At 38.3% G+C, this 15470-nt stretch overlaps 1 protein-coding gene across 3 annotated transcripts in view; it reads left to right on the forward strand.

Moving 5' to 3' along the window:
• Positions 1–15470, forward strand: part of LOC121896710 (A-kinase anchor protein 13-like) — a 171086-nt gene that overhangs the window by 95836 nt on the left and 59780 nt on the right. For all 3 annotated transcript variants that reach the window (XM_042410646.1, XM_042410648.1, XM_042410647.1), the window contains exon 12: positions 11032–11104. In XM_042410646.1, the coding sequence (XP_042266580.1) occupies positions 11032–11104 (73 nt within the window). The remainder of the gene's footprint in view (positions 1–11031; positions 11105–15470) is intronic.

Raw genomic sequence — 15470 nt, forward strand, 5'->3', positions numbered from 1 at the left:
CAAACCACAAAAGTGTATATGTGGACAGAGGAGAGGGTTGGTGGGGCATTCTCAACCTTTGTACTGTTAAAAAAAAAAAGTATTCATGCTGAAACCCCAGAACTAAATCATATTATTTTTTTCCACTCCTATTCTTTTTATTTCTCTCATTTTTATATAGAAGAAGAGTTTTCTGAGTTTTGGAACTAGATTTTTCATCATGCTTTGGATGACACACAGGAAGTACCATGTTGCCATGGAGCCATTTGGCTTTCCATTGGCACACATATAGATGTACTGCAGCGTCAGTCAATGTGACTGGTAGAAATAACACCAACTGGCCATTAAAATAAACGTATTACTCAAAGCACAGAACAGATATGAGGGGGCAATAAAACCAGCTCAAAATGCTCAAAATAAAATCTATTTTGTGAAAGGCTGCAGGTAGAGTCAGTCTGTCCTTTTTATACTAAGACTTTAATTCCTGTTTCCACAGGTGCTTTGTCTGATTTATGGTATGTCAATTATGCAGTAATAATAATATTACAGTAATACAGGGTGTTGCAGTACGGGAAAAACTTCCACATAGGATACACCTGTAGCTCCTTGCTCCTCTGGAAGACTCATCCATGTCAAATTAGAGACACATTTAAGGGACTGGAACATCCTTGATGATCAATATGTGGGTCACAGGCTGGAGGACAGAGGAGGGAGGACAGGAGGAGGAAAGCACCCAGCAAGCAATGTTTGGGCCGCAACTGGAAACCCCTATTTAGCCCATATTACTTCACGGCTTGACAAATTTGCACCTCAAAAAGTCATGCTCCATTAGTTTCTAGGCAAACATTAGGCAAGAGCTGAAGTTCTGAGTAGTATCTTTGTTGTTTGATATGTTGTATGATTTCTAAAACAGTGAATGGTTCCAGCACTTTGTGTGTTCAGATTTGAGTCCTGACACTAAGAGAGAGAAAACAGGTTGCTTCAGTCATTGTTGTTAAAGCTGGACTGCTGGACTTTTGTCTTCTCCTTCTGGCACTGAGAGTAATTACAAAACATTGTCAATATGTGCTTACGTTATAGGCTCCGCCGTAGTGTACTCTGTCGCTGCTGTTGCGGCTATAAAATGGCAGATAAATTGTTTTGAGCATCACAATCCCTGTAAAATGAATCCTTTCACTACCAGAAAATCCATTCGGTCCGATAACATTTGGAAAGTCTAGAAGAGCAGCACAATTCAATTATTTTATCCCCATTCAAGTTAGCAGAGAGCTAACCAGAAGTTAGCTGCTCAGCTGGTGGAGCTTTTTTATAGGAAATAATTTTAATGTATTTTGTGGAGGATGTCATATTTACTGTGTGCTGAAGAGATTAATATATATGTGAAACAAACCTCCAAAAAAAGGTTAATTACAGATCATAGTTGCTGGTAGATGAAATGGAGATATGCATCAATATGCCACACCAAACACAGCAATGGTGTTCTCTTCCCACGCTGCTCATATCCTCTCTTCATCTGCAAGATGTCAACATGCTGTTTATTCCTACTCTCTGAAGACCAAGGGCCACATGTCATTAGAGGTCTCTAATGTCTGACGGTAGATTTTAGGGTTTAGATAACTTCTCAATGAGCATGTCAGGCTGAGGCACCATCTATATGTTGCCTCTGAACTGTGGAAACCTCATGACTCATGCTTTTTGCTTTCTGGCAGATTTACCAGTATTTGTCAAAGTAAAGATCACAATACAGGGAAGGCTCTGTTTTCTTCAATATCTTCACACAATACTCACTTGCCATATATTTGGTATTTTGCATCAGTGATTGACAATCATCCATACTGACTATAAAGTGACTAGTGTGACACTTTCCACTGTAAGAAATAGAGGTCACCTCAATACTCCCTCAGTTCCCCAGAAGGAGGAGGGCCTCATTTTAAATTTTTCATACAAAGTCCAACATGGACTGAGAGAGAAATCCATTGCGAAGATGGAGATGCTACAACAGAATGCTGTGCACACTTGGTACGTGTTTGGACCCCTTTTCTTTACAGAAAACTCTTGCTCTATGATTCATTCTGTGCGTTTATTTTTGTCCACACACAAGTAAAACTCTGAATACCAGTCCAGGCCCAATTTTATAGGGGTGATGAAAGGCATGCTTAGAAAATGGTAATCACTACCTAAAGTAGGTTCAGACTAGCAGAAGTGGTTACAATCTATAATATCTACATGTCCTGGCCAGTTTTAGTTGTTGACTAGTCGTTAACTTTTTTACCCAATGAAGCATTTTTAGATCTATCTTTACCTAGTAGCTCCATGTGGACCTTTCCTAAACACACTTATTCTTATAGTCTGTAATGAATGAGTCAGTAAGAAAGCAAATACAGTTAGAGGTGAAACAACTAATCGATTAGTCGATTAACAGAAAATTAATCTGCAACTATTTAGATGATTGAATAATTGTCTGAGTCCTGTTTTTTGGGTTTGTTTGTTTTTTTTCAGCAAAAGTGCTAAAGATTCATTGTTATCAGCTCCTTAATTGTGATGGTTTGCTGCTTTCCTTTGACATATGTAATAGTAAACTGGATATTTTAGGGTTTTAGACTGTTGGTCAGGCAAAACAAGCAATTTCAAGACATCACCTTGGGCTTTGAGAAATTGGGATGGGCATGTTGATGATGTTCCAAGTCCAGACATGATCTCTCAGTATCTCAGAGCTGTGTGCAATGTCAAAGAACCATTAAGTATCAGCCAACAGACTATGCTGCACATATCAGGTCAGATGTGTACCCCTCTAGGAAATTTAGAATTACATTTAAATGTAATTTAATACAATACAATACAGAATGAAGTTTGGCCAATTTCTTTGAAGTCCCTCTCCACTCAGAAATGTGTTTTGCTTATTCTTCCTTCAGTTGAATGTTTGACACTGTGAATGATGTATGTGCTGAGTTTCTTTTTCACATTCATCTGCTGGAGAAAAAAACAAACAAAGTTTCTCTGTGCTCACCTTAAATCTCAGTTTAACACAAGTACCTTACAAACAGGATTTGTGACATCACAACTAGTTTAGAGCCAATCGTTGTCCAGTATGTGACTTACACAAGTGTGATGTGGAAACTTGAAGCCCACTGAGAATGGACTTTACAGTGAATTACGAGACATCTTGTGCCCAGCAGGAAAATTTTTGCAATGAACAATATTTACATATTCATAGATTTTTTTAGATTTTTTTTCAGTGAGGGAGACGGAGCAGATGTTGTCTTAAAGAACTTGAAGAAGTGGTTAATTTAACTTGTTTGTGGACAAACTATATCAGACACAAATTATTATTCAAAACAGAGCGTTTTTATTTATATTATATTTATGTCTTATTACCTGTCTGGAGGCATTGATGATCTTGGAATGTCAGTAAGCTAGCCAACCAGCTTATCTGGATAGCTATCTATAAGAGAAGTATCAACTTGGCACATCAGCCAGCATAAATAGTTCATCTTGAGGACTGAATAGGGCTAGACTGCAGTGTAAACACAACTACAATATTTGATGATGTTATTGATTTTTTTTTCCACCGGATTTAGTTATTGAAATTATATTGACAAGAACACTGGTTCTTAGACTCAATCTACCACAGACTGAGAGATTGACCAGTTGTGTCCTCAGTATATCAGTTCATATAAAGAAGTTACAGTATGATCAGTTATATGTACCGATCCTTATCATATGAATGGTCTACATACTGTTTATTACGTATCGGTTCCAATTTGTAATATAACCAGATCCTGTTGTACAATGGTTGAGAGAAAAACACTAATGGCCAGATTTACTAAGAAAAAGGCATCAAGCAAATGTGTGCCGTGGTTGTGTATGAGTTTGGGCTGTGGCTCATTATGCAGTCAGTTCCTGGACGGCAGCAGGAAGCTCAAAGATGCACTTCAGCAACAAGATTTCTGTTAGATCATCAAGATCTTGATTACAATTTTTTTTGTCCGTGTTTCAACTCTACTGGAGATGAACTACTCAAGATTACACATAAGATGTGTTGATATGGATGTTAATACTGAGATAAATGCAGCAAAACACACAAATACATGTCTTGAAAATTTTGGTGGCAGCCTGTAGTGATTTTACAATTCATTGACTGGTCAAGTTTACATTTGATGAACACTAATAATTGTTTCTAATAATAGATTTTTGGTTATATATAAGGATATATTTAATGCTTTGTAGCTCTTGTAAATTCCATCTGCGCTCTGTTTACATCTGCTTTTCAGAGGCAGAGAATTTCCCTGCAAAATTGACAGTCGCAGACTGCATGATGTTAGTAAATCCAGCAGACTACATAATCAAGACAGGGCAGAGTGCGTTTCATCTCCACCTGAAAAACAGATGCAAAACCCTCAGTACATCTTGCCCTAAGTGTTAGCAAAGTATGACAAAGTTGTCTTTGTTGTTCTAGAAATAAATATTCTGTATACTGTTCACAAGTTATCATGGAACAATTAACCTTCACGCGAAGGTCTTTACAGTATTATATGCATCATATGACTGTATCCAACATTTTCTATGCAGTATTACTACAAAAGGGTTCTAGCTCATCAAAATATGATCTACATTTCACTAACTTTGATTTTCATAAGCAGAATATCCACCACCTTTGCCAAATTACATTTGATGTTAATCTGAACAAAGATAGTACTATTCAACATTTTGCAGAAACAAATAAATGAAATAGGTGGAACCAAATTGTTGTCAAAAATATTTCAAAATTGTCCGCTGAGTGTGACCAAAATGGTTTAAACAGATGCTCTGTCGCATTTTCAGTTGATTTCTTCCTCAAGGTGTCAATGTTAGTTATGACCTAGCTGTTAGGCTATGACAAATAAAGGGAAATACTGACGGTTGTGCTCAAAATCTATCAATTATATTTATTTTTTTAAGAAATAGCAACAAAATATTAATCTAATGTATGAAATAGTCAGTCAGTAGATCAGTAGTGTTGGTGAGTGAATGTGTGAATGTGTGGTGTTGTATGGTGTAAACTAAAGTGAAGTGCAACCCAACCAAACAAAAGAAAACGTGGTGCAGGGGGGAGAGCCAGCGATGAAGTGAGAGACCAAGGAATGGGGATGACTGATCCTAAATGCATTGTGGATGGACTGGCCAGGTGCACCCAGTTGCACTGATACAGTCTGCGCCTACCTGGACCTAAAGGGAGAAATAAACAAACACAGCAGCCCAGGGCAAGACACAAACCTAAGGGCCATGGAAAAGTCAGAGGACCGTCACAGTTATAATATATTCAACAGCCAGAGTGCATCATCAAACACGTGCAGAGCAAAACCACTAAATCCATTGAAAAGTGCATATATTCATTCATGCAAATATCTGCAGTATATTCTGTTGCTACATTTCTTTAAGAAATTTAGAGTGAGAAACATTTCCCTGAATTTGCATATGATCAAGTAAAATGAGAGTTTGTCTGCACTCTACACAAACATCTAACATCTGCGACTCAGGTGCAGATTGATAAATGCTGCCTGCGTGTTGGAGAGTTGCTCTTTTGTGCAGATCTCTCATTTCTGCAGGATGTTGATAATAGACAGAGTAGGCAGAACATGGAGCCAGAATAACAGATCCATTGAGACAAGTGGACAAAGGAGTCATTGGCTTCAGCGATTAACAATCAGACAACTAAATATGAGGTCACTCTGATGGCTCAGCCTACAGGAATTACACAACAGACCAGTGGGATGACTTTTAAATCCTCAAGTCAATTTAAAACCCATTGCTTGAAACACGTTAGGTTGTAAATAACTAACACATATACAGTATATTTCAATCAGTTCCTTCCTGTTTAATCTGTAAACACTCACACTTAGACAGGATCAGAGGACAGATCTTGTGTGTATTCTTGTAGTTTGTCCCCAGCCTTCATTTGCACTGAAACCACACTTTGGTTTATTGTCCAAGTTAGTTTAGAGTGGACATCCAAATCATGAGCCACTGTTACCCCCTTTCCTAGTTCTAGTTCTAGTTCTAGTTCTGGGCTGGTGCTGGTGCCGGTTTGCAGTTGGTTCAACTAGCAACCTTCTAAGAACTAGCTTGCTTTTCCATGGGCTGAAGTAGGGCTGTCGTGGTGAAGGAATTTCCCCTGTGGTGATTCAGGGTGGCTTAACAGTGCAGTACGCAGTCTATGTGATATTAGAGTTTTTTATTTTTGTTTTGTTTTTTTTGTGAAAATCAAGGTATGTTAGTCTAGATTATGTGGAGCAGCAGTACTTGATGAACATGTTGTGGCAGGAAACAAAGTTAGCCTACAGACAAGTCTCCATGAATGGAGTCTGGTGGGACATGCCTTTAGATTGTATGCAGGCTTTCCATCAGTGTAAGTAGCATAAGGAATAGCTCAGTGTGTAGTGAGTGTAGGATCGAGAGAGAGAGTGCGCATGTGTGACGGTGAAGCTGCAGCTACCAGAGCAACCCACCTACCATCTGAGGGCAGGCAGAGAGCAGGAGAGTTTATGCCCAAAACAAGCACATGACTGAGAGACATGAGAGCAGCTGCTTGCTAACAGCTATGTGTGTTTACAGCAGAGAGCAGGAGAGAGGACAGACATCTCTACTCTCACACTGCTCTGTGCTGCGACTCTGCTGCTGCTGCAGGCAGTCACAGAGCAGACACTTTCAGTTTATAATTGTAGCGTCCGTTGTCCGACTAAGTATTGATAACACGTTTAGTATGTTACAAATTACAGTTTTTTTAATTTGATGAACGTGGGTGCTGATATGTGAAAATGAACTAAACAGGTTATATTTCTATAAAAAAAGCAAAACGATGGCGGGGGCGGTGGGAAAGTAATGTAGTTGGTGTATGTCCAAACACTGTGTAACATCTTTACACATGGCAACATGTTTTGCTGAGCACCAGTCCCAACATATAAACGAGCACCGACCCCCTGTCAGCTCACCCGGAGCCCGTTTCTGTTATGAGGGCTGGGCACCAGGTCAGCTGGTGCTCAGTGTGTGAGATGCTGCGCACAGCGGGCAGGATCCTTTGGACCAGGGGAGCCGCAGAACATTCAGTACACACACTAAAGTGCCTAGAAGGGCCTAGCCTCATAAAAAAAGGGAAAAACATCAACATAGTGCAGTTGCTTGTCATCCACTGCGGTTGACTTGTCTATAGCTTGATTGCAATATTGCGGTTATAGCGACAGCCCTAGACTGGAGAGCCAAGTAGTTATGTAACTGTACATGCTTCCAGTTTCCTAGCAACACTAACACTAACTTAAAGCACTTCACACTCCAACATAGTGAGTGGTAGTAATGCACCATAATGCAGATTGCCACCCGTCATAAAACGGAAGAAAGAAGAACTTGAGCACAACAACAGTGCCGGATTACAGCTTTATTTTCTCTTTGTACATCCATGCTTTACAGTTTGGCTGTGTTTGAAATCACATATTAATGTACTGCCTACTACATACTCATTGAGTATCTATTGCATACTGCCTACTAAATGAACAATTAAGTATGCCATTACCATCATACTGTTCACACTGAAGTATACTCAAGCAGACAGTCACATGATGCAGTTACATGACTGTGTCACATGACTGACCCGGCCAGCGGCTCCTCACATCTGAGAACGTTGCAGTGAATTTCCAAACAGGCATTATTTAGATAAACTGACCACATATACGGAATCTACATGGTTACTTTCTTGTCTGAAAAAACATTAACAGCTTGTAGCGTGGCTCAAAATCCAGGAAAACTATGCAGTCTGAAGAGATGCAATGCATTTTGGTTTAGGTTGGTCAGGATAATCCGGCCCCCAGCCCCTGAAGTGAATGGTTCTAACATCTAGACCAGCAAAGAGTTGGTGCTGCTCTGGAACTAGTTTTCCTGGCTAAGAGCCGGTTCTTAGGCTGTCAAAATGTAAAGAACTGGGCAGGCACCAGTTGGCAACCAGCCCTCAGGCTGCCTTGATGGAAAGGGTTATGTGTGAAGCATAGTGTAAAGGTGACTCCACATGGAACAGGATGCCATCTATGACTTGCAAATTATTAGAAGCTAGAAGTAGAGAGTAAACTACATATGAAGGAGTTTGTGGAAGGCCATCTTTTTGATACATCTTCTTGTGCTGTATAACAGGAAATCACACCTCACCCTATAACTAGGGCTGTGTGATATGATGATAAAGATCGTGTGACGATAAAAAGATGTCTATCGTTTCATATGATGCTCTGTCGTTTATTTCGTTGTGTCGCAAAACACACTCTTTAAGGCAGTATTTTTCGTCATTTGGAGCCTGTCCATCTTTTGTGCGGATTATAATAATAAATTACTCTTCTTCACTCACAAAGCTTTTATTGCACTTACAGTAATGTAACGAGTGTAATTGTCAACTCGAGTACTTCACCTGGTTCACTGTCTCTCCTCTGCAGCGCTGTGTGCAGCACACACACATGGAGAGCAGAAGGCAGTAGCGCAACCATAAATTACAGCAAAAGGCAGTAGAGACTATGTTTATTTATGTTATTTACCTAATTTATGTGCACTCATTTCATTTTCAGCTCAGTGTGAGAGTCTCTCTGTATGTGTGTGTATATATATATATATATGTATATATATATATATATATATATATATATATATATATATATATATATATATATATATATATATATACACATATATATATATATATATATATATATATATATATGTATATTTACTACATTTATATATTGAATTTACAGAAATGATCTATATGCTGTGCTGCTGTGCTATCCCATGATATGTATCATTATCAGGATATGAAATTACCTATTTTGGGATATGAGATTTTGGTCATATCACACAGCCCCACCTTTAACAATAACAAAAAAAAGTAAAAATCTGATAACAATATATTGGGTGATTTATTATACATTAAAAACAAAAATAAGATTAAAAAAATCCCTAAAAACTTTTATTTTCCGCATTTTCCTGTACTCTTTGTGGATCTGTAAAAATGTCATTGTTAATCACAGTATTTACTTAAATAAGCTACTATCCTTTGGATTTGATGACTGTGCGTACAGCTGGTTCAGATCACATCTTTCTGGTAGAGTTCAGACTGGTGTTGTACAGAAATAATATTTATTTTCCAACTGAACCTTGCAGTGTTCATTTTTATGCTGAATGCCATCTTGCATGCCATCAACCCTACCCCAGGTCAGTCTCTGCTGTCGTACATGTATGTCATTTGTCTTCAGGTCACACTTGGATTCGGTTAGAATTTTGCTCAGCAATTCAAACCAGCTACTGTTTGAACAGCTGCTAAATTTGGTCTCCATATTTTCTCAGATATGGATCATTTGTGTGTGTCTGCTTGCAACAAAACTATCAATTTCACAAAGCGCACAAAGTTTCTAGCCTTTGTGCGTGTGTATAATACAATACAGAAGTCTCCCAGAGAGCCCCCTCCTACTTCTCTGACATGACACTGGACTGGCTGTGTCTGGTTGCAGGGGCGGAACAATCATTTGCTTGTGATCTGTGTGCATGCAGTAGTGTGTGTCGGTGTGTGGTCGCAGTATGGTAGTTAATCTGGTATACATTGATATGCTCACACTATAGCTCTTAACATTTGAGACACACACATAAAAGGCACATGACTAGTGTGGGTAGGAGTGTGTTTGCATTCAGTCACATGTGGAGTCAGTGGGTGGGACGCTGTTCCAACATCATGTTATAATATTGATGTGACACTGAGAATACACACACATAAGCAAAGCAACCGTGGGGGCAGAGGGGGTGACTGCCCCAGGACCTACGCTCAGTAGGGGCCCCGCTGGGGACGTAGTGTGTGACCTAACATGGCAGCGCAGCAGAAACAGTAGAGTTTAACTCTCTTAACTTTTTCTATTCATTCTCTGTGGTAGTTCTTATCACTATGGATATAATTCTCCCTCTGTCCACAATGTGGGTTGCAATGGCAGAGTGGTGCTCTCTGTATTTCCACTTGTTGACTCTGCGGGAAGTGAAGACTGCAGAAGCAGCGATTCAAAGTTCATGACTAACTTCGCTGAAAATTTTAGCCAAGATATGAGATATTTGTGTCTTCTTGTGTTAGTTGTGAATGAAACTCGCAACAAAGTTTCAGCCATGTGAGGCTCATTAACAGCCATTTGCGTTCATGCATAGATGAGGCCAGACTATCTAAACTCACTTTTTTTGTATGTTGAGCGGGACGTAAACACTGACAAACATAAAGTGGTTGGCAGGTTTGCCACCGTGAAGGATGAAGTTTTAAAAAGGAACCGTGATATGTACAAAGTTCCTTAATCTGTTCGGATTATTTTGTTCTATGGAGGATGGAGAGATACACAAATGGACTAACGTTACACTAAACTACAGCAGTCTAAGCAGAGACACCAACTGGTGAATGAAACATCCATAATTAGTCTTTAATAACTTAAATTTTGGTTATGAAGAAATCAGTCAGACTGTCCATGCTTACTGCATCTCAGCAACTGTCTGTGTCACTGCCTGTGGTGTTGTAGACTGTCCACGTTATGTTTGAATAGGCCTCATATAGTGTTGTATACCACTGTGTTTATTTTATGTTTATGTTATTCCTGTGTAAGAAAGACATGGCGCTGAGACAGTGCACCTGGCCTGACACTGTCTATCGGTGGTGGTGCTGAAGCACTTGTCAGTCGATGCACGCTGAAACATTTGAACAAGACTGACAACAAGTTTTCTTCTTTTGTTCTTTAGAAGAAGCTTGTCTGACAAAGTGGCTTTACTGTATGACATAGGCTTTCTTGGCTTGATAAGTGACAATTTGTGATAATGGATAGGATAGGATATATCAGCTATTTTAATGATCATACACACACAGTTCTGATGATGGTACCATAGCAGAAAACTTTGGTGCGACAAAGAACCCTTAAATATATACAAAGTACTCCAAACAATGGAATGAAATGAATGCTGATGTACCACTGCTGTTCATCAAATAAATCTCTTCATTTTCTTTCTCTGTCTCCTTATCCCTGTTAGATCCAGAGGGAGAGGGATGTTTTCTACCCTGTTCATCCCTGCCCTGAACCCAGCACAGTGACAGCATGTTCAGGTAAGACTCTCCATCCATTTCAGTGTTAAGAATAATGCGTCAGTATGTGGAGGAAATCATTACTGTGAAACTGATTAGTCTTTACACCAATCAACTTCAACATGCTGATGTCACTGATCTTCCCGTTATGCAGCAGAGCAGACCATGAAGAGCTTTAGTATATTTTAAGGCTGCACAGTTTCTGAACTGGTCTTTTTCTGAACTTGTATGGAATTTTGTCTGTAAGCATTCCCTAAACAGGAGCTGAAGAATGATCCTCATGGGATTCAGATATCTAATTGTTGTGGGGCTGATATTTTAACTCTGAAGCCAACTACAAAAATTACCACAGAGTATTTCTGCCAACAGCATATGGACATAAAGAAAAACATTGTTTGAGATGGTACACTTCATTAGTCTGGAAACAACAGACCACAAAATCTGTTGTTGTCATGCTCAATCAGCATTTTCATTTCAAACAAACTATCTACCAAAATTAGTTTCTGAATACATTTGAGCCAATAGTATTCCATGCTGTTGTGGAGGGAAAAACAATTGTAATAACTCATTAGCAGCAATTAATAGAACATAGCTTTAAACATATTGTTGACATTTTAACATTATAGTTATAGAATGTCAAAGAGAAAACAACCTTGTTTAACATGCAGACAGATGTACAAAGGATATCCTGGTGTCTCTGAAATCATCTCCATACACCTTGGAAGTAGGTGACGATTCCTACTCTGATAAACTCATCTACCTGCTTCTGACACTCAATAAGTGTGTTGCTATCCATCTGTTTTATTATGCATTTTCAGAGTGGAAATGCCAGAAATTCAAAAAAAGTGAAATCTTAACATTGCAGATGAACCTTAACATCCCAAAAAAAGTGATGAGCAGACTGTAACATTCCTCAAATGAATACATGAAACAAACAGAACTGTCATATCTCCATTTCCCACATGGTTTTCCATCATTTGAGCTTCGACTGACGCTCTTTAAATGACGTCATCTTGTTGTGTCCTCTTTTCTGCAATGGTTTAATGGCACTGACTGGAGAATTGGCACCACTTGCTGTTTATCTCCTAGCACTCACACAACAGGATTGGATGAAAACAGGGTTTCATTTGCATTTTATTTTGCTGATTTTCAGGAAATTTGTTTGAAATTTATTTAAAATTGGTACTAAATTTCTGTTCAGAACAGGCCAATTTCTCAGCACCTACAGAGAATATTGCCGTCCCCTAAACGCCTGTCTGCATGACAGGCGCAGACATGCATCAGTAGACGCTATAATTTACCAATGTTCCCTAAACACCTTACACACAGGCTGTCAGTAGATGCTATAATTTACCCATGTACCCTAAATGTCTTACACACAGAATATCTAGAGACTACAATTTTGAGTTGAACTGATGTTGATCAGATGAACTGTAGTGCCCGTTCAAAATGTGCCTGTGATACCCTGCACTATGTCTTGAACATACATACCAAGTTCCTGTGTGTGAAGAATGACAATAGAGCTTAACCATGGATGTATTATAAGAGCTGGATACCAAACTGAAAATGGTGTCCATTCAGTTCAATAAGAATTGCTCGGCTGGCGCATACCATGAATGTATTATAAGAGCTGGATACCGGACTAAAAATGGCACCCATTCAGTCCTATAGGAATTGCTCGCCTGGCGCATACGCGCATACCCTAGCCTCTGGGTTTGCAGTGTAGACTTTACATTGTGATGACGTCACAGATTTTTAAATCACTTTTATGGAGTGAGATTTGTTTCATAATGATTTGTGTGAACAGATTGACAATCTGTGTGTAAATGTGTAATCTGTAAATATAAACACCTTCCACAAATACAAAAAAAAGATTTGTAAACTCACAAAAACATTTTGCAAATATAAAACAGATCTGCAAATACTCAAACAAATTCCACAACTAAAGAAGATGTCTGTGAATATATTAAGTCAATTTACAAATAAATGAAAAGCGTTTGTGAAGATCTTCCTAACATTTACAACTTTCCAACAGGCATTTGTGAACTCAGTTTTTATTTGTGAATCGAAAAAACATTTATGGATCTCAGTTCTACGCTTGTGGATTTGCTTTTTATACACAGAGTTTTGAAACAAACTTTCTGCCAGTCCGAACGAAAATCCACTCGTATCACTCGCTCATTTTCTGATAGCACGTGATTGCCTGCTGACGACATCATTTCCACATTTCAAAGTAAGAGCACGCAGTCTATCTATGAGCTGTTTTTTTTTTTTTTTTTAAATAATCAGCGATAGGTAACGTGCATTCATTGTTTTGTGTTAATGTCATACAGTGTCATACAGTGAGTATTAGTGTATTTTTATATATTCTATGTATATTATCTATTATCTATATTATTTCTGTTTGAGTATGAAAGGCATGAAGATGGCTGTGGGCATTGTTCAGCTCTCTAAAGCGGTGGCTTGGCTGTTTCTTCAGTTATCAGCCACCACATCCTTTATATTTTTCATTTATTCTTTCAGATTGGTAAAAGTCACAAAGCACTTCACATCTCATTAGTAGTGTACTGTTACTAATGTAGGTGTAATGTCTGTGTGAACGGCACGTGTTTAGTTCGATAACATTATTTCAGTGAGGCTACATTAAGTGTTGTAAGATATGACAAGTGACAGCACCCTGGTTAAGATCTTTGATAGAATGGCTGTTGGTTTTGATAGTTGTTTTGGTTTAGAAATGTCGTATTGTAGTTTTATTGTTCATTGTTAATATGTAGATTACGCTAAGCTAACGTTAGCTACTGAACCGGCATCTGTTGCCATGCTAACAGGAAACATTCATGCTGCGGGCTGTTGGGACAAAAGCAGGGTGCAGGATACATTTTAACTGTATGAACGTAGACTGTGTGTGATGTGTAGAAGAACACAGAGCATTAATTAACATTAGATCCTGACTGATCCTGTCGGTGTGTTGAAGATTTAAATAATAAATGAAATTACGCTGCTGTGCCTCCTGCATATATATATATATATATATATATATATATATATATATATATATATATATATATATACATATATGAATATATATATATATTCATACATATATGTTCAGACGCGGCACTAGAGCAAATAAATAGGACGGGCATTTGATATTCGTAAGGGAGCACACAATGCATTGTATATTTCTTATCCTGTTATCAAAGAAATTAATACCGATAATCCTGCCGGTCAAAAATGAACAAATGTGTCTTTGCGAACAGTAATAATGTACATGTTTATTTGCATATAGAGCGGGGAAGTGAGATCTGATCACAAGTGGTCACTCAAGACACATGCGGAGACGGATGTTAATACTAGGTGTGAACAGACGTACTTAAAGCTGTCCACTTGTGATCGCATCACCTGAGACGCACATTAATACCAGGTGTTAACAGGGCCATAGACTGTGTGGGTCACTGTCAATTGAAGACGCTGCCAATCCACCGCTTTAGAGAACTGAACGTTCCCTACAAGCATCCTCGTGCCTTTCATACTTAAACAGAAATGTATACAAAAATGTGAGCCAGATAATATACATAGAACAGATAAACACACACTAATACTCACTGTATGACATTAACACAAAACAATGAATGCACGTTACCTATCGCTGATTATTTAAAAAAAAAAAAAAAAAACAGCTCATAGAAAGACTGCGTGCTCTTACTTGAGATGCGGAAATGATGTCGTCAGCAGGCAATCACGTGCTATCAGAAAATGAGCAAGTGATACGAGTGGATTTTCGTTCGGACTGGCAGAAAGTTTGTTTCAAAACTCTGTGTATAAAAAGCAAATCCACAAGCGTAGAACTGAGATCCATAAATGTTTTTTCGATTCACAAATAAAAACTGAGTTCACAAATACCTGTTGGAAAGTTGTAAATGTTAGGAAGATCTTCACAAACGCTTTTCATTTATTTGTAAGTTAATTTAATGTATTCACAGATATTTTTTTTATTTGTGGAATTTGTTTGTGTATTTTCCGTTTCCATTTTATATTTGCAAAATGTTTTTGTGAGTTTACAAATCTTTTTTTTGTATTTGTGGAAGGTGTTTATATTTACAGATTACACATTTACGCACAGATTGTCGATCTGTTCACACAAATCATTATGAAACAAATCTCACTCCATAAAAGTGATTTAAAAATCTGTGACGTCATCACAATGTTTTACAAACATAAAACCTCCATGGATCAAAAGTTCATAATAGAAAGAGTCATAATTGATGTTGTTTGCAGTTTGAGGTGTCCTGTCAACAGTTTTACAAGCGTCTCTTTTATAATGGTGGTCTATGGGGAAGATGCTTTTTTGGCCGCAGGGGGATTTTTGCCACAATACCGCGAGTGA

The sequence above is a fragment of the Thunnus maccoyii genome, chromosome 5, assembly GCF_910596095.1.
Source record: "Thunnus maccoyii chromosome 5, fThuMac1.1, whole genome shotgun sequence".
NCBI classification, from domain to species: Eukaryota; Metazoa; Chordata; class Actinopteri; order Scombriformes; family Scombridae; genus Thunnus; species Thunnus maccoyii.